Source organism: Pogonomyrmex barbatus, unplaced genomic scaffold (genome assembly GCF_055798465.1).
Source record: "Pogonomyrmex barbatus isolate J1 unplaced genomic scaffold, ASM5579846v1 scaffold12, whole genome shotgun sequence".
In the NCBI taxonomy this organism is placed as follows: Eukaryota; Metazoa; Arthropoda; class Insecta; order Hymenoptera; family Formicidae; genus Pogonomyrmex; species Pogonomyrmex barbatus.
The window spans coordinates 487,238-509,608 of NW_028297108.1; the positions used below are offsets into that span (position 1 = coordinate 487,238).

At 37.3% G+C, this 22,371-nt stretch overlaps 1 protein-coding gene and 1 long non-coding RNA gene across 4 annotated transcripts in view; one reads left to right on the plus strand and one right to left on the minus strand.

The window, feature by feature from the left end:
• LOC105428106 (PTB domain-containing engulfment adapter protein 1) overlaps nt 1–22,371 on the plus strand; it is a 34,123-nt gene that overhangs the window by 7,463 nt on the left and 4,289 nt on the right. Inside the window, exons 1-3 of one of the 3 annotated variants that reach the window (XM_089071594.1) lie at nt 4,934–5,118; nt 19,677–19,786; nt 19,886–19,953. In XM_089071594.1, the coding sequence (XP_088927720.1) occupies nt 19,714–19,786; nt 19,886–19,953 (141 nt within the window). In that variant the 5' untranslated portion in view covers nt 4,934–5,118; nt 19,677–19,713. Of the gene's footprint in view, nt 1–4,933; nt 5,119–12,576; nt 12,807–19,676; nt 19,787–19,885; nt 19,954–22,371 lie in introns of those variants that run through there. The other 2 variants (XM_089071592.1, XM_089071593.1) reach the window with 2 other exon arrangements.
• On the minus strand, nt 7,258–11,382 carry LOC148937636 (uncharacterized). Its single transcript, XR_016138095.1, has 4 exons — nt 9,334–11,382; nt 8,726–8,819; nt 7,691–7,829; nt 7,258–7,602 (listed from the first exon to the last, which is right to left on the minus strand). It is a non-coding gene; the product is annotated as an uncharacterized LOC148937636 (long non-coding RNA).

Below are 22,371 nucleotides of genomic sequence, written 5' to 3' on the forward strand. Positions count from 1 at the left end.
GCTTAAAAAAAAAAAATCGTCTGGCTGGTGTTTCGTCGATCGTGACGCGCTATTATATGCTACGATCTCAAGTTACGTAACATCCATATTGCAACAGTACATTATCGCGGTGTTAGTGCATTGCAACAATTTCTCGAGCAACATCGATACCGAATAATTTGACAACTCGACTTTCCGTTATTATCGAAATAATCTTGTATATCATATGAGAAAGTGAATTAGGTCGAGCGTGATGGAATTGATCAACGGATTCGTTATCAACGTTACAAGGCGAAAACGAAAAATTTGAGCGTACTGAAATGTTTCAAATGGCCTAGTACCACCAAATATCCTAAATATCTCGATTACGTAATTATTTGGAAATTGTACATAATTTAATCGTTATATCTATATTCGGTAGTAGTAGAAAGTTCGAAGTGATACAATTATTCCAACGTGTTTACGGTTCCGTTTCCACGCTCGGCGCGCTCGCGACGATTACGCGGCTGAGGATCGCGATTTCACGGTTGTGCGCGCGATCCGCGCGCGTTTTGCGCGAGCGTCATTGCGAAAAATGAAAGTGCAAATCGAAGGCGCGGGAGAGATAGTCGCGCGGCTGCACCGATATCGCGCAATTTTCGCTCCGTATCTGCGGTCCCACCTCGCGTTTCCCATTACAGAATTCGAGAGATACGAGATACTTCGCCCCGGTTGATTACGCCCCCTTTATCAAGTGGGCGTAATCAGGCGCGTTTACGCGTTTTTACAGCGATCCTTTTTACGCGCGCTTTCCCGAGGGCGTATCGCGGCCGTCAGGCCGAGTCGCTTCGATCAGTCGCGAATTCCAGTCGAATTACGCGCCGCAATTATATCTCACGTAATGAGGAGAGCACGACGGCGAGTCATCGACGCGCATTCATTTTTACTCCGACTGGCCGTTATTATGTAAAGTGAATGTGTAATTATACACAGGCGTGCGTAGAGGGAGGGGGAGGGGGAAGGGATAAGATGACGATTTGCTAATATTTCTAAGCTAATAACAGAGTCGGTGTTAAACTTATTAAAGGTTTCAATGATAATAATTTATTGTAATTTGATTTTAATCTGTTAACGACAATAGATGATATGATAAGAAATATATTTTGAGTACACTCGTATGTAATTTTGTGCTATTCCTTTATAAGAAATTATAGTAAATTATATTTTCACTTTCTCTATAGAACTGTCTGATACATCTAAAAATAATATATAGTAATGTATTACTTAATATTTTTTATATTGCAATATTTTTTTAAAAGGATGAATCAATATAGTGATCATGAGATAAAATGTCAAAATTACATAATCGTAAATAATTATTTTTCTTTTGTCTCTATATTTATTTCATTTTAAATTATGTAATTATACATAATTATAGTTATTTTTGTTTTTGTCTAGATTTTATTTTCTTAAAAAAAGTTCTAACAAAAAATAAAGTTGCATTAAAATTACATTATTATAAGTGATTTTTTTTTTGTTCATAAATACTATTTGTATTTTATTATTCGGACATTATAATAACGGAATAATATAAAAAGTTTGTAAAAGAATTAATTTTTATTCATAAAAAAAATTAATTTTAATCTTTATCATTTCACCCACTTCTAAATTATCTTACCATATATGGGAGCAAGATGATGAAATTGATACATCCTCAAAAGATTCAAATAAAAATTTTAATCAAAATTTTAATTTATTTCTAAACTTTCGAGTGTCTACAAATGATAGACAAGACTTTAGCTAATCAGAAAAAAATTGATTATTATTTTTACGTCACCGTGAAAATCAGAAAAAAATCGACAAAGCTTAAGATTGTCATCTCATTCCCTTTTCCTCTATATATATATATATATATATATATATTCCTCTATATATATATATATATATATATATATTATCATCGTTCCGTTATCACGTCATCGCGCACCAACATCCAGATCTTCGTGTGGGAGATGCGATTTCGCGGAATTTCGCAGGGAAGGTCGTCGGCTATCCAAGATCGATTTATGGCGCGATCGCCCTTCCAAGTACTCCTCTTTCCAATTTTAATCGCAACCGATCGCGATGACAGCCCCGGATTATTTTTCCTTCCATCCGGCGATATGTTGTATGTCAGACATACATGTGAATCGAGAGAGATACTTTCCCTACTTTCGCGCGCGGAGCTACCATCCGAGGCGGCTTCTAGTAGCCGAGCGCATTGTCCGAGGTAGCCGTTGCCGCGACGCCGCCGGTGAAACCGAAACTCGAGAAAGTTCCAAAAAGATCGACGAAACGCGTGAAAATTACGCGGATCTAGGATCGTGAGAAATCGAGCCAACGAAAGTTGTCTCGCGGATACATTGGCGGCGAAACGGAAGTCAGGTATCAAAACAATAATTGTGCAACCCATCAACCTTTCGGCGTTTCGATTGTATAATGAATGAGGGCGCGCGGAAGGGAGGGGGGGGGGGAAAGGAAGAAAAAAAACTGGTTTTTGCACCTCGACGCTGAATCACACCTGAAACCTGTCCGCATTTAATATGCCCGCCGATTCGACGCACTCGCCCGAGTGCGCAAAACGCCATGATGCTTAACGCGGTGTTTTGTTTGGAATTATCAGGTTTCGTTCGCGCCGCGCGAATGACGCACGAAAATCCCGAACGTCTTTCTGCATGCAATGCTTGGCGAAATTCAACGAGCCGGTTTCGCAGAGATAAAGTCAATCTGTTTTTACAGCGACAAAATTAACGAAATGCAAACGATGAACAATTACTCCGATGGAAGAACACTTTTACAATCATATTACTAAAACGTGACAATTTTTTTTATAATATATACAATTTGGAATATTATTGCAAAAAAAAGAAAGAGCGAATTTTTTATTAGAAATTCCACTTTAAGAAATTCTTAAAATATTTAAATTATTTTCTCAAACATACTGCTAATCATCAGATAATAATGAAGCTAAAAATAATTATATATTAATAGCGAAGCATTTTATTTTGTAAGTTTCTTTAAAAATCTCGTTAATATTTTTTTAGGTAATATTTAAAAATTCTAATGAATATTTATAGAAATTCTTAAAATATTTAAAGATTATTTTTAAATGTATGCTAATGTCAGGTAACAATGAAATTAAAAATAACTGTATATTTATGGCGAAGCGTTTTATTACTTTGTAAGTCTCACTAAAAGTCCTGTTAATATATCTTTAGGTAATGATTAGATGAGTTTTCCGACATCACAAATGCACAAATGCACAAGGAAAGAAAAATAGAGGAGCAGAAAAATGTGTAAAAAGAAGGAATGATTTGCGATTTCGCGTTTACGCGGTCACGCACCTTTTGCGTCGCATACGCGGAACGGACCACGTGATTTCGCAATTCGCCATTATTTTCTCACAAACGGTAGTTGAATGCGCACTCGTTGATAGCGTGTGTTCACAAAGGAGCGACACCAGCCTGCTATATGTATGCGCTCACAAATACACGGGGTCACTCGTTGCGAACTCGTTTCGTGTTTATACGGCGTAGAAGTGCGCGTGCATCCTGTCGCGGAGCCTCGCCCTGAATTTCACTCGTAGGCTCGTGTAAAATTTGCGGAAAAAACATCTGTGGATTTTTGCGCGACGTCGATCACGAGAGGAGCGAAAGAGAGCGAGAGCGAGAGCGAGAGCGAGAGAGAGAGAGAGAGAGAGAGAGAGAGAGAGAGAGCGCGTCGGACCGGGGAGAAAATTTTATTAATCGCCGCGCGGAAAAGATTTTAATTGCCTCAGCGCAATATTGATCCAGCTGTGAAACCGCGATCGAGGATCGAGAGCAAGATGTGTGCATTCTGAACTCGTGCGGACTTGGATGCTGCGATGACGTGAAAGTGACGGCTGTGTTTATTCGCGGCAATTGACGCACGGTTCATTCTCCCGTATCTATAGCGGTGGTCGGGAATTGAATTCGTCGAGATTACGAGCTAAAGGTTTCAGTCCGTGCTCGGCCTCGCGTAACAATTCGTACCGACGGACTATGAATAGAAAATGGAGTGTAACTATCGTCGGCCGATTGTCCCGAGACGATCTCTGCCGCAGCGCCGGTTATCCTGTTATCTATTTAGCGCGAAGGGAGATGGATCTTGATCGTATAAGAATACGCATCTTAATCTCTCTCTCTCTCTCTCTCTCTCTCTCTCTCTCTCTTTCTCTCTCTCTCTCTCTCTCTCTTTCTTTCTTTCGCTCCTTGTCTTCTCCTCTTCCTCCTCTTTCTCCTCCTCCCTGTAACAACCTGCAGTCCGCGATGGAGGACGGACAAGCTCTCGGCGGCCCCGTGGCTGGTACCGCCATCCTCTCCTATCCCTTCTCATTCTATCGGATCATCTACCATCAACGATCGCACTCGCTACTCCATTCTACGAAGAGACTGGAAGAGACCTGGCGCGACAGCTCTCGCGGCCGACCAGTCCCTCCCGATCTCTCCTCTCTTTCTTTCTCGCGAGTTATTCCAGAGGTACGAATTTCTACGATCTATCGCAATCCGCCTTCCCGTCTCCTTCCTTCCTTGCAACATACCGTTTCCTCGATTCATCTCTCGTCGGAGACGGAAATGTCATTACGCCGGGTGGCAGGAGCGCGCCTCTCGCGAGTAATCGCCCCAATCTACCGCTCTAATCTCTCGTTCCAACGTTCTTTTTTTTTCTTCTCTTTAATGCGAGATGACGAACGGGTCGCGGGGAATAGGTGGATGATGAGGACGGGCCGTGGCCCGACCGTGGCTGGTACCACCACCCATATCAGCCTCCGTTTCACCGAATAATCTACCTAGCGGCGGGCGACTCGACTCCCACGACCAGCTGCTCGATGCTCGGCCGCGCTCGTTCGCGCTCGTCCGCGCTCGGCTCGTCCCGCCGCGCTTCCCTTCCGCCGCTCTTTCGCACGACGTGCGCCGCGCGCTCGCTTTAGCCCAGTCCGCCGCGAGCCCTCGGTTGTCGTGTTTTGTTGTTTCCTTCGAAATCGCCTCTCGGAGTTTCGTTTCTTGTTTTCCAGCTCGACTTCCTGCGCGAAGTCTGGGAATGTATCCTGCGCGATCCCGTTGAATGTCAGTGAGTCGTTCGCACGAGCAAGAACAACAGGTAACTTTTACAAAAAGCGAGTCGACCGATATTTAAACGGAGAGCGAGAAAAAATTATAGGAATTTATTTTCAATTAAACTTTCGCGATCTTGCAATTTAGAGTATTAATTGAAGTTACGTACAGATGACGTGTTATACTTTTTAATTAAAGTTACGACACAGCAACGATAATATTTGTGTTATTCTTTGTATATACACGCACACAGGATCATTCACTTTATGTAATATGAATGTCTGCGAAAAAATTTTACCATTGTATACGGGGCTGCGAAACCGATGTTAAAGATTATTCTTCCAACAACGATTGCGATTACGTCGGCTGTGAAGTTATCGACATCCGGCTTATTCGCGCTGTAGCCGGCGTGCGAGATAGTCGGGGCGCACGTCATTCGCACGTGCGAAATCCCCTTGATTGGATTTAATTACGGAGGCGTAGTTCTCATCGCGCGCCGATTCGAAAGTCGAATCGACTCGACTTGCGCGAACGCGCGCGAGGTGGTTGATCTCCTCGTCCGTAAACTAATCTCACGATAAGAGATTTACAATTAACGGCTAATTGTTCGCCCGCGCGCTCGCTCGTTCGGCGCGGCGAAATCGCTCGGAAAAGCTCGGCCCCGGGGACGTAACCCGGAGAACGTAAAGACAAAATAGGTTACTCCGTTCTCCGCTCGAGTGAAAACACGCGCGCGCAGCCGCGATTGGGCCTCTCGGACGCGAATAGAATCACTTTCTTATGTTCGTGAGCTCGATCGTAACGAGCGATCGCGAGCGAGGGATCCGCGATATCGCAACGAGACGGACTCCGCGGACTCCGCGGACTTGGCGGCTGGCTTTTTCAGTGAAATCCGCGAATTACGAGCAAGCGCTCCACTTTTCCTTAGGCGTCTCGCCGTTTCGTCGATTACTTTCTTACGTCGAGCAACACGGTCGAGGGCCTCCGCCTCGAGATCGGAATTGATCTTCGACTCGGCCAGCCGCACCGCCGAGTTTCTTCGTCGCACCATTAAAGGCCTTTACCTCCGTCGCTCGCGCGTTCCTGGACCTCTTCTTCGTGATGGACGTTAAACGCGAGTTCCGCGTATAGAAACTACCACTTTATATAGAAGTCCAGTCTCTATCAGCGATCAAACAATTGTAGACCGCACAGTCGCGGACGCGGAGAAATCAGGACTCTTTCTGTAATCGCGATGGCAAATCGGCGCAGCGACATGAAATATTTACATCTGCGATTGTTTTTGTGGCTCATCTGCTTGCATTATTCGTAAACTGTAATTAACGACGATCCAAGACAAGATATATAAAAGATGTCAGAAATTCAAAGATAACATTATTGTTATAATATTATGCTAATATGCTCATTAATGCATTTTATTTATATGTGTAAATTTTTAAATCAATCATTTCATTTTCGAGAAAATTGTTATGTATAAAATATACATATTCATCATTTTCAATGAATAAGTAGACTATAAATTTTTAATAGTTCATCATGTAATTTAGAAAAATATCTCAAATATCTGAATTCTGTGAAAATGTCAATTCTATTAGTGTCCATTTTTTGAAACAATGTACACGAAATACACCACGCCCAATATGAATAAAAAAATATAATCAAACATACATTAATTCTAGATCACAAATCAATATGGCGACTCAAGACATCCTCATAATTTTATGCGATGTTGTCTGTTGTCTCGTTGAATGAATTTCACTCGTAATTTAGCTTTAGCAACGATATAATTTTTTTTCAAGAAAATAAAATTAATTAATATTAATTTATTAATATTATTTAAAGGTAATGTAAAAAACATACACAATGTCTTTAATTCTCCTGATAAAAATATTATCCAAAGTATAAATTTTATATTTTATAAATTGATCATAAAATCAAGATCTTCCTATGCCTTACTTTGTACATTATTTTCTCTAAAATTTACTACTTTATTTATTTAAATGAATAGTAAAGTAAAAATATAGATATATTTGCACTTGGAAATTATTTTGTAAAATACCGATTATTTTTATCATTTTAAACTTTTTCGAGTAGAAATAATTATTTGATTAGTGAAATACTATCATATATCTTTAAATATACAGCCAATAGGTTGCTCTGTAACTCTGCAAAAAAAATTACGTGCTTTGTTTATTACATTATCCAGATATTATTTATTTTTAGGCATTAGATTATATATATTACGAATTTATATGTATATATGATATAATACATAAATATATAAATATACATAAATACATAAAAATGATATTATTTATATATATGTATATATATATATATATATATATATATATATGATTATTTTATTATATTTATTATTTTATTAACTTAATATCAACAGAGCGACTTTGACACGTGTTTCACTCATAATTTGCGCTATTAATTTCATTCATTCCAAGCAGGCAGATTTGATGAATGGTGATATATTTATTATAATTACGCATAACTGCCCAACGCTGATAACGGCGCACTGTCGACAATAAATCCAGCAACAATTAGTTGTTCACGACGTTAAACAACGCACTTGTACGGATAAAAGATAATGATTCGTTTCTCACCCTGTTTCCCTTCGTGAATACAGTTGGACATAGCTGCTGGGAGAGTCGCCTGAGCATCTCAGAAGTAACAGTATCAGTTTTTACAAGGCCGTCTCGTTCGCCAGTTGCACTCCGGGGGCACCAAAGGCCGCGTCATTAGCTACAGTATGTTTCAAAAGTAGTGAACGATCATTTTCTTGGTTCGAGTAGGAATGCGCCAAAACGAATGATAGCACAACGAAATTGTCAATGTTAATAATATTTAAATTCAAATTTAGACTTAACGTCTTGAAAAGTCTTCGCTTTCAAATGAATCCTGTCCCATTGTTTCAAAGTCCGTCTCGCTCGTCACGCGCGCATGTTTCTGTCTTGTATTTCAGGAATACACGTTTGTAATGTATGGCAATGCGTAATTTAATACACGTCATTCATCAGAAAATGACGATGCAATTTGTAAACGAATCTTTTTTTTATTTTTGTTTGCACGAAGTTGCCGAGAAATGAGGCATTCGTGCAATTCGATGGAACTAAATCAAGAATGTCGTGCGATCTTATCCTACGTTATTTTGATTTTTCGAACAGCAACGAGTAGTGTTTTTGATGCAATAAAGATTCTGTCTGAAACAAAGGTTATCGATTCGCCGCTATTTTGAGAAAGCTCAAAAGTATTATTAAGCGCCACCAGGCACCGCGTTAATGCCTCGATAACGTTCGCGGGTTATCGATAATCGAAAGGCTCGTGTTAAAGATCGACAGTAATCAATATAAATGCAAAGAAACCACGTCAAAGCCGATAGTACGCGACGTGACTTTTTTTCGAAAATTTAAAGCCGCATGCTTTATCTTCTCGAGATGACTTAAGAAAACAAAAGAAAAAGATATATCACGGACACGTGTCGAATGAATTAAATTTAAAATGCACTTTGAAAATATGAAGATTTTGAAACGTTGCAATGACTATTCTCTCGTTAAAATCGGAGCTATCTCTAGTAATGTACATTCGTGTTTAAATACCGACGACGAACGAGGATTCTAGAGAAAATTTTATCAACTTACAGGAAATTCTTCCGCAGCCTTATCTTAAGGATACGTGCGTTATCGAGAGTAGCATTTTACATCTATCTCTGAGAGACATGGCCGTTTATCTTCTCTGAAACGAAATAAAAAGTTGCTCTGGAAGATACGGAAAGATAATCGCGTTTTAGATTATTTGTTATTGTTTGAAAAATTTATTTTTCAAATTATTTTTATTTTTATTTTACTTATTTATTATTATTATTAAATTTTATTTTATTTTTCAAATTATATTATTTGAAAAATATATGCTAAATAATTTCTACGCTATACTGATTTATTGTAATAATAATAATAATAATAATAATAATAATAATAATAATAATAATAATAATAATAATAATAATAATAATTAGACCTCATAATTAAATCCACTTAAATTAAAGCACGAAGCGCAATTTGTGTGTGACAGGCTTAAATCACATTTATCAATTAACTTGCAGATAGTATTGTCGTGTCATGGGAACTAAGATTTACATTAAAATGTTATACTTTGTACAAAAACAAGTATGCGTATCAAGATTTTCTTTCATCAAGTTTCATATAAATCTTATTTTTGCTATCAACGGTTACGGTTGATCTTCAGTCACCTCGTCAGATGCGATTCATCGTCCGGAAGCGGAAAATTTTCCATCGCTACATCCTGTGCACGTAATGTATACAATAGAACATTTTACATTTAGTATGGGAATATTAGACGCTAGTTTCTTTTCGCTTGTTACCTGGGCATTGTACCCACAATATATTACCGGCGTAAGCGTTGTGGGATAACACGCGCATTATGTTTAAAGGCAGATGTAGAGCGAAAAAAACATGAGAATGTTGTTGCGTATCGAAACGCCGAGGATTTTAATGAATGCGAGTATCGACTAACATTAATGAGCCAAATGAAAATAGGTCGGACACATCTTCGTTTGCAAGACACACAATTAGAGATACGGAGAAAATTTGGAAAAACTTGTGCGAACGTCACTTCATCTCCCAGCGATCAAAGCTACCTGGAGGAACGAATAGCTCGATAAAAATAGTATAAAAATGGTATATGAAAATGTATGTAGATCTAACTCAAGCGAAAATCTCTCGCGACGAGTAGAAGGTTAGAGCTGTCGCGATGGCTGACCATGTGGGTCACGACCCACAAGATTTTTTTTCTAATCGACGTAGCGCCGAAGGCGTCGCAGGAACCCCGGGAGAAAGTGCGACCGGCCATTTTCTAATTGACCGCATCCGCCGGAAAAATAGAGTTTACCTCGTCAAACGTATATAGTCATTCAACGACGATTAGCATGGCCCGTAGATTCTCGGCTAATGACTCGCGAAGAAACTCGCGCGAATTTAACACGCGCTTTTCCACGCCATCCTTTCTATACAAATCGAATTTTCACTCGCGCTCCTCGAATCCGCGCTACCGGACGCGGGGATCTTTTTGCGTTCCGCTCGCCGCGGATCACGCTCGGGAGATTTCCTTTTATTTTTCGAATGAAAGTCCTTCGATGGAGGGACCTTTCCAATAATAATTTCTATCGACTCTCTCTTAATATTCGCGCTCATCGTTCTAAGAAATTGATCTCCATCACAATGAACATTCTCCCGTCGAATAGAAATGTGCATTCGTGCTACATTCTCTGCTAATATATTCCCTATTAATTATAGACACCTCAATACGTTCAATTGTTTTGTATTTTAATGGAGTTTGAGATACGTAAAGTGATATGTAATATTACAAGTTGGAAAAACTCCATGTAAAATGTAATAACTGAAGATAATTTATCACCGAGGATTTAGACCAAGAAGATGACTCAAGTTCGAGTCGAGATGTTTGATATTCTTTATTAATAAACATAGTTAAAATTAAAATAATAATAAAATTAAAATATAATTTCGCGCTTGCAGCGCTGATTCTCAGCTTTATTATTTTATCAATATATCGAGATCTTTTTTTTTGTTAATATATAACAACTGAATTCTCGCTAAAATAAGACAATTTCGTTAGGGAAGGAGAGAGTTTCGCGAGAGGGAAAAGTGACGCGACTTTTGATGCGCTCGTAGAGCGCTTCGGATGGGCGCTCCATCAATCCTCTGGCCGACCGGATCTACCGTAGACGAGGTAGATATTGAATTAACAGCGATACTAATTGGCCACCGGCACCGCTGATGGGTGGCCAGCAACTGCAACTGCAGCGGCAGCGAGATGCGATTGTCTCGTTGACGGTGGGGGAGTTTCACCTTGAACGTTATGCAATCCGTCGCTTGAACGTTATGCACCGGCCGTATGCTGGGGTTAGAGGCACGATTCCGCACCTATGGCTCGTGTGTGCGTGTGCGTGCGTGCGTGCGTGCGTGTGTGTGTGTGTGTGTGTTTAACGGCCGTCTAATGGTGCCAGTGTCGTCGGGTAATTGCAAATTCCGCGAAAGCATTTTCTCCCGGCGACGCTTTTCCGCTCGCGGAACTGGCGCGAGCCAACGCGTTCGCGTCGCGATACGACGATCGCCCGCGATAAAGCGATTAGGCGAGCGACATTTACGTTCGTCATTAAGTTTTCCGTGGGAAGGGGAGAAATCGTGCTGGCTCCAGTCGTTGGATTAATGACGGAACATATGTTTGTCCTAAGAATCGCTAGTTGGTGGAAGCTTTATTTTTTTTTTTCTTCCAGGAGAAGGGACTTGAAGGATTGCGGATTGTAATATAAATAGCTTTGTAATAAAAACTGTAGCATAATAAAATTTAATACAAAGGAGGGCACGTAAAAGTTTGACAAAAAAAAAACAGCTTTCGTTGACGATCGAAATTGGCAGTGAAAGTTGTTGATATTTGGCGCGAGCGAAACGCGCATGTATGATTATTCATTATTCATGGCGCGAATTGTTCGCGGCAATCATGCATTTTAATGATTTGCAAATGGATCGACAATCTAAATGATGTCAAAGTCGTATCGGGAAAAACATGAAATAGATAGCTCAGCCAAGAGAGACATGTTGTCTCTTCGTTGTGTTGATTCTCTAATTACGAGTTACCTGTATGCGAATGGCATAACTTGTGATCTTTAAAAATTAAAAATTATTTATAATCAAATTCAGATATATTAAAACAGGAATCTCGGGCTAATTAAATTACATTTCTCTCTCAAGCCAGGCGTATCATTCTTAATTATCTACGTTGAGTAGCAATGAACTGGAATTGCACTCGGTAATTTAATATTGTTGTACTCCCGGAAGCACGTGTAATCTTACGTTTGTCTGAGAAATCGAGGATAACAGCCCGATTAAGAAAATAAGCCATAATAATAGCTTCGACGTTTGAATCATAACTGAAGGTTCTCAACTTCTTGTTTTCCCTTTTTTGTCCAATATTATTTATTTCCTGCTTGAGAAATGATACTTTTCTCTCGACTACAAATACGTCTCATCAGCAGTCATCCCGCAATCCTTTGTTCACTAATTATTCGTCGGAAAAAACAAAATCTGATAAAGAAAACATTTTATCAATTTGTTTTTATGTAATTTCTGTGATATTTCAATTAATTAGATATTCAATTTTCGCATTATCATTTCTCATTCGGCTATTTTTCGCACCTTGAGTAATAGTCATTAATGTATCATTATCCTTGAGTCCAGTACGTCTCAGTAATACCACGTGCCGCCTCGTACGCATCAGCGTGACAACAACATTAAATGTGCGTGCGTGTGCGTCTATTAACATACGTTTTTCTGCTGCGCATCTTTCCGATCGAATGTTGAGAGTAGATTGCTTCCGAGATGATTATTATTATCCGTGATGCGCAGTACCTCCCAGGAATTCGCGCAAACATGACTCTGTTTTAATAATCGCGCGTGTCTATTAAGTTCTATAACCGAGTTGCCAGCTCCGTCCGTCTCCTGTTTTTATACAAATTTTAAAGCCACTTAGGAAACGGCGGTTAAACATTAAAAATGAGCGTGCACGTTTACTACATGCCAATGTAAGAGCTGCGACGACTAATTAACCCTGACAACGCATTCAACATGGATGATATACGACGCGTAAACCGCGCATGATTTATATACAGCGTTCAACAGCGTCGAAGTAATACCGAAATGACCATAAGTATAATTTCCGCTTCTTTATTATAATGTTTAAATTATTCTTTTACGCAAATATTTTTTTCTCTACGAAAATTGAGAAATGTAAAGAGAATAAATAGGCTCGATGTGTAAATTTGAACCACAATTAGTACTTGTGCTTTCATAATGCCGATTGCTCAACAGTGTCGTTCGTGTGAAAACGTTTCCGTCGAGCGCAGGGCCTTTTGTACGCGCCACGATTTTTCTTTGTGTTTCCGGCGAGTGGCGTCGAATAGAGGATCCTTTCATTCGTACGTCAAGACACGATCGCCTTCGCGTTCGCGTTCCCGTGCGAGGAATTTTGACGTTCCCGATGCGCCTAGGCGAACGTCGTTCGTGAAAGGACCGCTATCTATTCGTGCCACGTGTCACGCATATGAAACATAGTAACACACATAATAACGATGTGTTGTGATATCTTTTGTTGGCCCTTCTCACGGATGAATAACCGCTGAACGTCCAGTATTTCCGGGTGAAACGAGCGTTGATATATCGTCGACAGGATAAAAATAGATTATGTTTTTTAAATCTACAGCGAGGAAAAAGGTCGAGATAGATATTCAAAAGCAAATGTTATGACATTTTCTTTGATATTTATTGGTTATAAAAGAATTTGATTGATGAAATATATATTTCTGTGAAATATATTTAATTTTTCTTACTCTAATTGTAAGATGGACGTACTTGCTACATGTGAATAAAATTTTTTATTAAATTTCGCCATATTTAAATAAACTTTATTGTCCATAAATACATTTTTAAGTATTTTTTTTTCTCAATATATTCATGTTCAATCGGAGATTACATGGAGAGACCAGCTTTTGTTGGCAAATTTAAAAATTTGGCCAGATACAGATCTGAAAATAAATTCGTCAGATCTTCAAAATTATTATGTACGATATTGCAAAAAGATCAAAAATTTTGCCGTATTGTTATCAAGCATCCTATGTAATAATTTTAATGATCCAACAACATCATTTTCATATCCTGTATCAGATCAAATTTTTAGACTTGCCAGCAAAACTGTTCTCTCCTAAAGTCTAAAGAAAAAGAGAAACGTGCGTCGTAAAGCACTCGTCGCTATTAATAGTCGCTAATTACGTGTCGAAGAAACGCGGACCGATCCATTCCTGATTATTGCCTAATTGTGGTGGTGGTAGGCTGGTAGGCCTCGGCTCGGCGCAAGAACCGATACTTTCCATCCTTCTTATCGCGAAAAACATCACGGATAATCTATATACGTGGCGGATGTAGGCGCCCGCGAGATATGCCTCTCGTGTGCGATCTTGCCTTCGCGAAGTTGCTATCGTGCCTATGCGCGATCGTGCATGACGGCGGCGGTGAGGGTTCTACTTTCTTCGATGACCTCTCTAGAATCGGTCCCATCGAACGTGGCATACGCAACGCAACGTGTGGGTAACGCGCGCGCGCGCGCGCGTCATACAACGTCGGACTTATGCATTTAATAAACCCGCAGCCGAGTTCGCTTTCGCGTAATAAATTGTAAGGCAACTTTTCCTGCTGCGAGCTAAATCTTAACGGTACATCTCTCGTTATGAAAGCTCCCGCGAAGAATAATCAGGCAACTTTTCCATGATTCCCACAGGGAAACTCGAAACGCCTGCGACGCGAGGAACTCGGCGCCCGTGTCAATTAGAGGGATAATCCAACGTGTAATCGTGTAATCATAATTGAAAAGAGATACGTGTAAGAAAAACGTGTAACGCGAGACCTGGAGGAAAGACCGTTTATTATGTATAGGAAGTATTCATTAGGAAGGGATAGGAAGGGACATGTATAACATGCACACGCTCATCTATCTTATAATTATCTTAACATAAATATGTGGGCTGACTTTTATAAATATAGATTTTGTTTTTGAATCTATTGGAAATACGGACTGCAGTATGGCATAGAATATTTTTCCATCATTCTTTATGCCTTCTACTATTAGTTATTTTAATAGTGTACCTACCTGGAAAAACCCATGAATTACTTGAAATTCTCAATTTGTTTATGCTCTGACAAATCAGGGAATTTTCAGGAAATTTTATTGAAAATAAAAAAAATTTTTTTAAATTGTTTTTTCTAATATTCTGTTTTTATATTATAATCGATTTACCGATTAAATTATTAACAATAACAGTAAATCCATCCACTCAAAAAAATCAGAGCACACCGATTTTACAACTAATCCAATACAAAATACAGAGACATGCATAGAAATATAATATTCAGTATTGAAGATAGATGTAATTTTCGCACGATTTCGTTAGGTGCAATTTGTTTAATGAAGGCGGATATTCACTATAATAGTTTTATAAAAGTGGAATTTTATACCGGTTATGCATTACATATTTTTTGTTTGTGAAAACAAAATTTTTGAAAACAAAGTTTGAAAATTTTATGCGATTTAAAATATTTATTTTTTAGAGCCTTATAGTTTCAAAATTTTTTAAATTTGATTATTAAAACTCGAGTGATTTGTAATTTTATCTTATGGTTTATAAACTTTTATAATTGGAAAATATTAAAGATTTTGTATAATGAATATATATATTTATTTGTAAAATAGATTTAAAAATACTTACATTTTACCTTTAAGGGAATTTTTAACAAAATTTCCTTAAAAATTGGAATTCTCAGAGAATTTTTTTCGAATTTGAGTAGACAATATTAATCTAAGACTGAATATTTTTTTGACATTTTAAATTATTTGTTGGTTATGGTTCGATTACCTAATTACCTATTTTTTCAATTTTTTTAGTGAAGGATTTATAAGACACTCAGTGTGATAAAACATTATATCTATTAATTGATTTTATGTATCCGTTTATATTTTGCATGATAATTTTTTCACAATTTTATAATTGCAAATCTTCTAATTGCAATGCACTAACTAATATGAACATTCTTTTTTTTTTAAATTAAAAGACTTGCGACCTACTTGTTGGACTTATATATCAGCGAAAAGGAGTTGGTTTAATTGTTTCGTACCTAACCTAACTATTGTCCGCGGATTGTAATCGCGACATGCTCGGTGACTGCAAAATCACGCGAAAGGAAGAGGAGAAACGGGGGGCGGACAGTTTGATGTATCACACAGCGGGGAAAGAGAGCGGCACAGATCCGCGCCGTGATCCATTCGCACAGCGCGGCGATGGCTGGCACAGCGCGCTTCGGCTTTGGTGCTCGACCTCTTTGCGTCTACGTGGGAGGAATAGGAAGTCGTGCATTAAATCCGAATCTCCACCTTTCAGCGCTTAAACGCCTCTCAAATGGCATGGCCGCGGGACACCGGTCGCCGTCCACTTTGGCCGCACAAAAGTGATTGCGCGGCCGATTGCGCCAATTTCCAAATTGACCGCGACGACACGCGACGTCGACTTCTTCGGGTCGACCTCTTCCCGTTTTTTCCCGATCGATTTAAAAATTCGAGACGAAAACGAGACGAATCTTTGAAAACGCCACCGGTGCGACGTCATTACTGTACGGCATCATTCGGATGTTCAGATTTTAGAGACACTGGAAATTATGAAATTGTGATATGTTGATAAAAAAACTCATGTTACTTATTTATTACAATATTCTTATCTTTGCAAAATACGTACATTTAGTACTTTAACTGGCATTGTTGAAAATTCTTATGACTTTTGTTTTATCAACACTTTTATTTTATGCTTTATTTCTTATATCCTCGATATGTCCGAACTCGATATAAATGTCTCATAAAATTTTTCACGAAATTATTGAGATGTATTTTTTACATATTTTAATGCTAATTAACCATATTATAAAAATTTATTGATTTGTTATTGTATCAATGATCTTTTACTCTTCTTTTTTTATTTCAATGTTAATTAACCATATGAAAAATTTTATAATTTTTATCGTATTAATAATATTCTCTTATTTTTTTTTCTTTCAGTTTGATTTTTTTATATGATTTTAAGTTTACACAAGTTCGAACACATTCACAGAGCATTTTTAAATGGCTAGCAATGAAATTGAGCGGAAAATAAAAACAAATAGTTAAATTCTTATTCATAGTGTGGCTAGAGTGCCAGTCTAACAGATATATCCGAGAACGTCTCGGCGAACTCTTGGACTTTCTCACTCGCGCGTATCGAGCGGAAAGATTCCAGTCTCAGCCACTCACTTGTGATTGCGCTCATTGCCGAATTAACTGCGAACGTCAAACGTTTCCCATTCGCGAGTGGAAAAATTCTATTCCCGAGGCTCTATTCACGTTTGAGTAGTTGGCAGTAGGTGGCAGCGGAATCCTAGATGGATACACGTTCCCGGGAGGCTGCATTCCTCTTTTGTTCGAGAAGAACGTATATGTAGAGACAGGCCGTTCGATCATTAATCTCACGCAACACGCCTACACACACACACACACACACACACACACACACACGCGCGCGCGCGCGTATCGCCACATTGCGCAGCCGAATTTGCGATCGCGTGCAAAAAATTATTCAAATATTTCCGCAAACATATTTCCGAGGTCGCGCGAGATTTCCGAGATAAATTTAAACCTTCTCTCGCGCCGATGCTTAATTAGTTTAAATAAAATCGAATCGCCTTCGCTTTCTGAACCACGTTTCGGCGTTCCGTCGTTTTTTTTTTTCCTCCAAATGTCAAAATAAATACTAAATTTTCTTCAGCCTTGATACGCGCTACTTAACATCGATATAAAGATGTTTCGCGCATACGTAAGTTGGATTGTCGCGTATAAAATTAGAAATAGAAAATAGTCTATATTAGCGGCCCGAGAATTGCGGAACAAAGGTGTAGATATAGAATCGGTTAGTTAAAGTACGAGGTACATGTAACACGAAACATATCGCGACGCAACGTGCACCGATCTCACTTTATTCGACGCCTCTATCTGTGCATACTTGATCCAATTAGATCTCTCGATGCTTCAAAGTGAGGTGGTGTCATGCGCGAGATGATGAAACGCGAAAGGATTTAGCCTTCGTCTTCAAGGCTGACCGCTGGTGCACCGCGAACAATTGTCCGCGCTTTAAGTGGATTTCACACGGTGCTCGCGGCACCTACGAGAAAACAATAGGCCCAATGAGATCCTCCATTTAATTTTAAATCGTCACAACGACCGATGTCTCCCTCTAGGAGAAGAAAAAAAATGTCACACCCAGAAATGTCAGATAAACACTTCGAGCGTGAGAGAAAACTTGATGTGTGTCATGTATTTGTGCGTGTATGCGTGTATGCTAACGCGTATGTAATTGACCTGCTTTTCTATGAATATACATAGGCCTCGTTACGTCAAAAGATTTAGTCGCGTTCCTCCGGATAGAAATGATGGAGAGAACTGGATCTCGCGCGGGTGCGGGAGAACGAGGGGGAGGGGAGGGAGGGAGGGAGGGAGGTGGATGATGGAGACATCGAACAAAGATTTCGCCGCCACAATCGCTTCGAATGAAAGACCAAGGAGAGGAGTAGAATGCACGCCCTCGTTGCATTCTCCTTCAGGGCCGCGTCAATTTAGATCTGCACTTCATAACACCAAATGTAATTAAAATTGCCTCTAGTATATTGATACTGCCATTATAATAATGATAATAGTTTTAAATAAACGGTCTTTTGTATTTAATATATTTCAAATTTTATTTGGATTATCAAATTGTTATATAATCGCTACGTTGTAAGTCTGCTAAAAATAGTGGTTGGTGACATAATTATTTGAAATTATTTCATATAGAAATTTAACAATCAAGATCCTGCTTGCCGAAGAATTGGCTATGATTCTCTCAGTTGTTTAATATTTAGCTTTTGATATTTAAATAAACGCGAATTACGGATGAGTGATTTATAAAAAAAAAAAGTTAATCTTAAATCAAGACAAATAATTTCATGTATAAGTAAAAATATAATCTTCTTAAAAATTTTACTCTTGATTTGATTGAATTTGTATTGATGCAAGTATTAGTTTTCAATCCACAAGACTAAAAATCTTTTATATGAAGATTACAACATTTTTGCTATATGAAAACATTTAGTTCTTATTTTTTTCTCAGTGCATCGAAATTATAAGATTAAAATTGTTTACAAAATTCATATCTATAAATAAAACAAAAAACTTTTCTTCTTTTAGCGATATAACTTGATATATATTCTTGCTCCTTTTTGTGATAACGATAATGCTCTTTGGTGATACACGCGTAATAGCTTCTGCGTCGTAAAAGCATTGATAGAAAATGATTTTCGAAACACAGATAAAAGCGAGGCGATATGCGGAAAAGATAGAACGCGTGAAAAGAGGAAGAGAATGGTAGATAACCTGGATAAACTCCAAAACTCACGTCCTACTTTGTAGAATGCTAAGGGAAAGGAAAAATTACAACTGGCGCTGGCTTTTGACGTTTGACCAGCGGCGTATTTAAATTGTTTGCACTCGTAAACACTCGGTCTGTAAGCCTTTCATTTGAACTGTCACGAACGGCTAAGGAATATTATTCTCATATATAGACATATGTTTATATACTACTTTTACACATACATACATACATATAAGTTTGAAATTATATTTGTGTAAAAATCATACTTATTGAAACCAGGAAAAGAATTTAATTATCGATATAAATTGAATTGAAATAATATTAATGAGAGAGAGAGAGAGAGAGAGAAAGAGAGAGAACTATTAATTATACATTTTATATGCATTTAAAATAATATAGTCTCGGAAGCTCAATTTACATATATTTAAATTATCATATTTAAAAATGATATGAGAGTTGCGCTATTTTTATATTGGAAATTAATCAAATTAATCAATTTAATCGTTCCGACATTCGTGTTGCAGGAGTTTGAGAGTCGGTTTACATTCAAAGGCCGACAATATGAGGAACTCGACGTTACTGAAGTGGGCGCAAAATTCGACGAACAATAAAAATCAGCCAAATAAAAACGGAGGTGAGTAACTCGGCTAAGTCACATATATCATAACTAATATTAACGAATATAGTTTGCCACTGCTATGGGAAAGGTTGAAAATCATTCTCTTCTTTACAGGAACGAGTAGGAATTGGATACACCCACCGGACGCGCTCCAAAAAGGACACATCGCCTACCTAGTCAAGGTATTGTACGATTTCTATACTGCGAACATTTCCTCGTATTAGAATGAGTGTTGCGTCATGGCGTTTTTTTACATCCCATTATTTATATATATTAATTGGCGAAGAATTTACAACGATCGCTTTCACGATTTGCAATAAAATTCAAACAAAATATGTTGGAAATAAGGTGATTGAACATGTTTTTATATCTGGGAATTTACATGTAGACTTATTATTCTTTTAAACGATTTTTTTTTTATTATAGTATTAAAATTTAATTTAATTTTTTAAATATTTGAAGATATATAAGTCATTTTAAATATTATAATTAAAAAGAAATAAGTTTGTTGCGTAAGTTTCGAACATATTTTAATAATAGTCTTAATATTTTTTAAGAAACATCTCGTATCTTAAAACAATATTTATTTAATTTTTTTATTTTTTTATTTTTATATGAACAATACATCCAAATAAAAAGAAACATAAAATAATTCTAAAAATATTTTAAATTGAAAGAAATATTTATTATTAAATTTTGCAAATTTAATTACTAATGCAATAATTTATGTGATTACTTATAATCACGTATTTATTTATTAGTACAATTATTTTGACTATGAATATGTTCGTAAATACCAAAAATTAGGATGGAAAAGAAAGATCCGTGTTTTAAAATATTTTTATTATTTAAAATTAAATAATAAAAATATTTTAAAACACGGATCCTAAATATTTTAAATTTAAATAATTTAAGAAATTGTCATATTTTTGTGCTGTAATAATATTTTATTTTTTTATTGTTCGATTTGATTGATTAGATTGATTCACTTAATGTCATGAATCTTTATAAAAATTAAACCTTTATTCTGCATCGTTATTCGGTTATTAGGATATTTATTTTAACATCATAGTAATTTTTACAGAGCAACAACATTCTTATTTTTCTTAAGGCAATATTTATTTAAATTTTTGTTTTTATGAATAATAAATGTTATGAATAATATAACATCAAAAGGAATAAACAATAATTCTAAAAGTATTTTAAATTAAAAAAAATAATTAATTCGAGTAAATCAATTATTAAATTATATTACTGCGTTTTAATCGAACATAAGAATTTTAACAAGAATTTTAATATAATGATAATATTAACACAGCAACGAAATTTATTATTTTTTTTTTTTAAGATAATATTTATTTAATTTTTTGTTTTTATTACGAATACATTATCCACATCGAAAGGAATAAAAAATAATTCTAAAAATATTTTTATTTAAATTAAAATAAATAATCAAATCAAATAAATCAATTACTTAAAATTATATTTATTGCGTTTTAATCGAGCACAAGAATATTCTTGATTATTGGTATGACGTTAGTATGCACATTGAGCAAGGTCGTGATAGATTATGAAACCACGGGATGAACAACAAGTACAGGCATCACCCTGGCACTGTTTCTCGGTATTTTGAAACTGCAAAAGGAGCAAAAGGTCGAGATCATCGCGACGCGTGTCATCCATTCTCCTTTTCCGCTCTTAATTTCACCTCCGACAGCTAATTGAGTTCGTAAACCCGCCTTGCAGGATCAATTACGCATTCATGGAATTTGTTGATGTGCGTTCGCCTAATTACCTTTCGCTACAGACGAGTGTAATTAAGGCAATAGCTAAGTTGATTATTTCGTCGGGCGGAACGTCGAGTTTTCTACCTACGACCTGAGAAAAATCGGAGAAATTGCTGGCAACTATTGGGTAATAACTGCCAGCAAGATAATAGAGATAAAAGAATAAAATCGTAAAAAATATTTTATATTATTCCTTTATTTTTTTTTTTAGATAAAAAGATTTTTTTAATTTTTAAAAATTTCAATCTAGTTTATAACAAAGCTTTCTCTGAAAAAAAAATGTAACTTTATTAGAAAAACAACTTTATAGAAATTATCTAAAAACTTGCGATAATTAATTTGCCAAAAATTCATAATTTTTATGACGACAGAAGGAAATACGAATTTAGAAACGGAAGGCGTGGACGCATCGATAAAGATGCTCAAATTGGACATAACGACGAGAGGAACTTAATGTCCGACCGTTAAAAAACGATGTCGAACATAAAAATGAAAGTGACGCGCGATTTACACTTTCTAGCCAGCTGTGGAATCTCATTATTTCTGGATGACTTGCACAGAAATAGAAAAAGATCCTAGACGTTCATTCATTTCGCGTCACCCGGAAAAATTGCGCAACCTCTGCCGCCGTCTGCCTTTCATTTCGAATTGTTACCGGTACACGTACGTAAGTTTCCCCGGTGAATACGAATACCGGGCGTTCGTATCGCGGATGAAATGTTCGAGACGCGCGTTGCGACCCAACAACCGGCGCGTCGCCGCCGAGTTCATTGAACTTCGAAACTTCGCGAGCGGCCAGATTTCACTATCTCA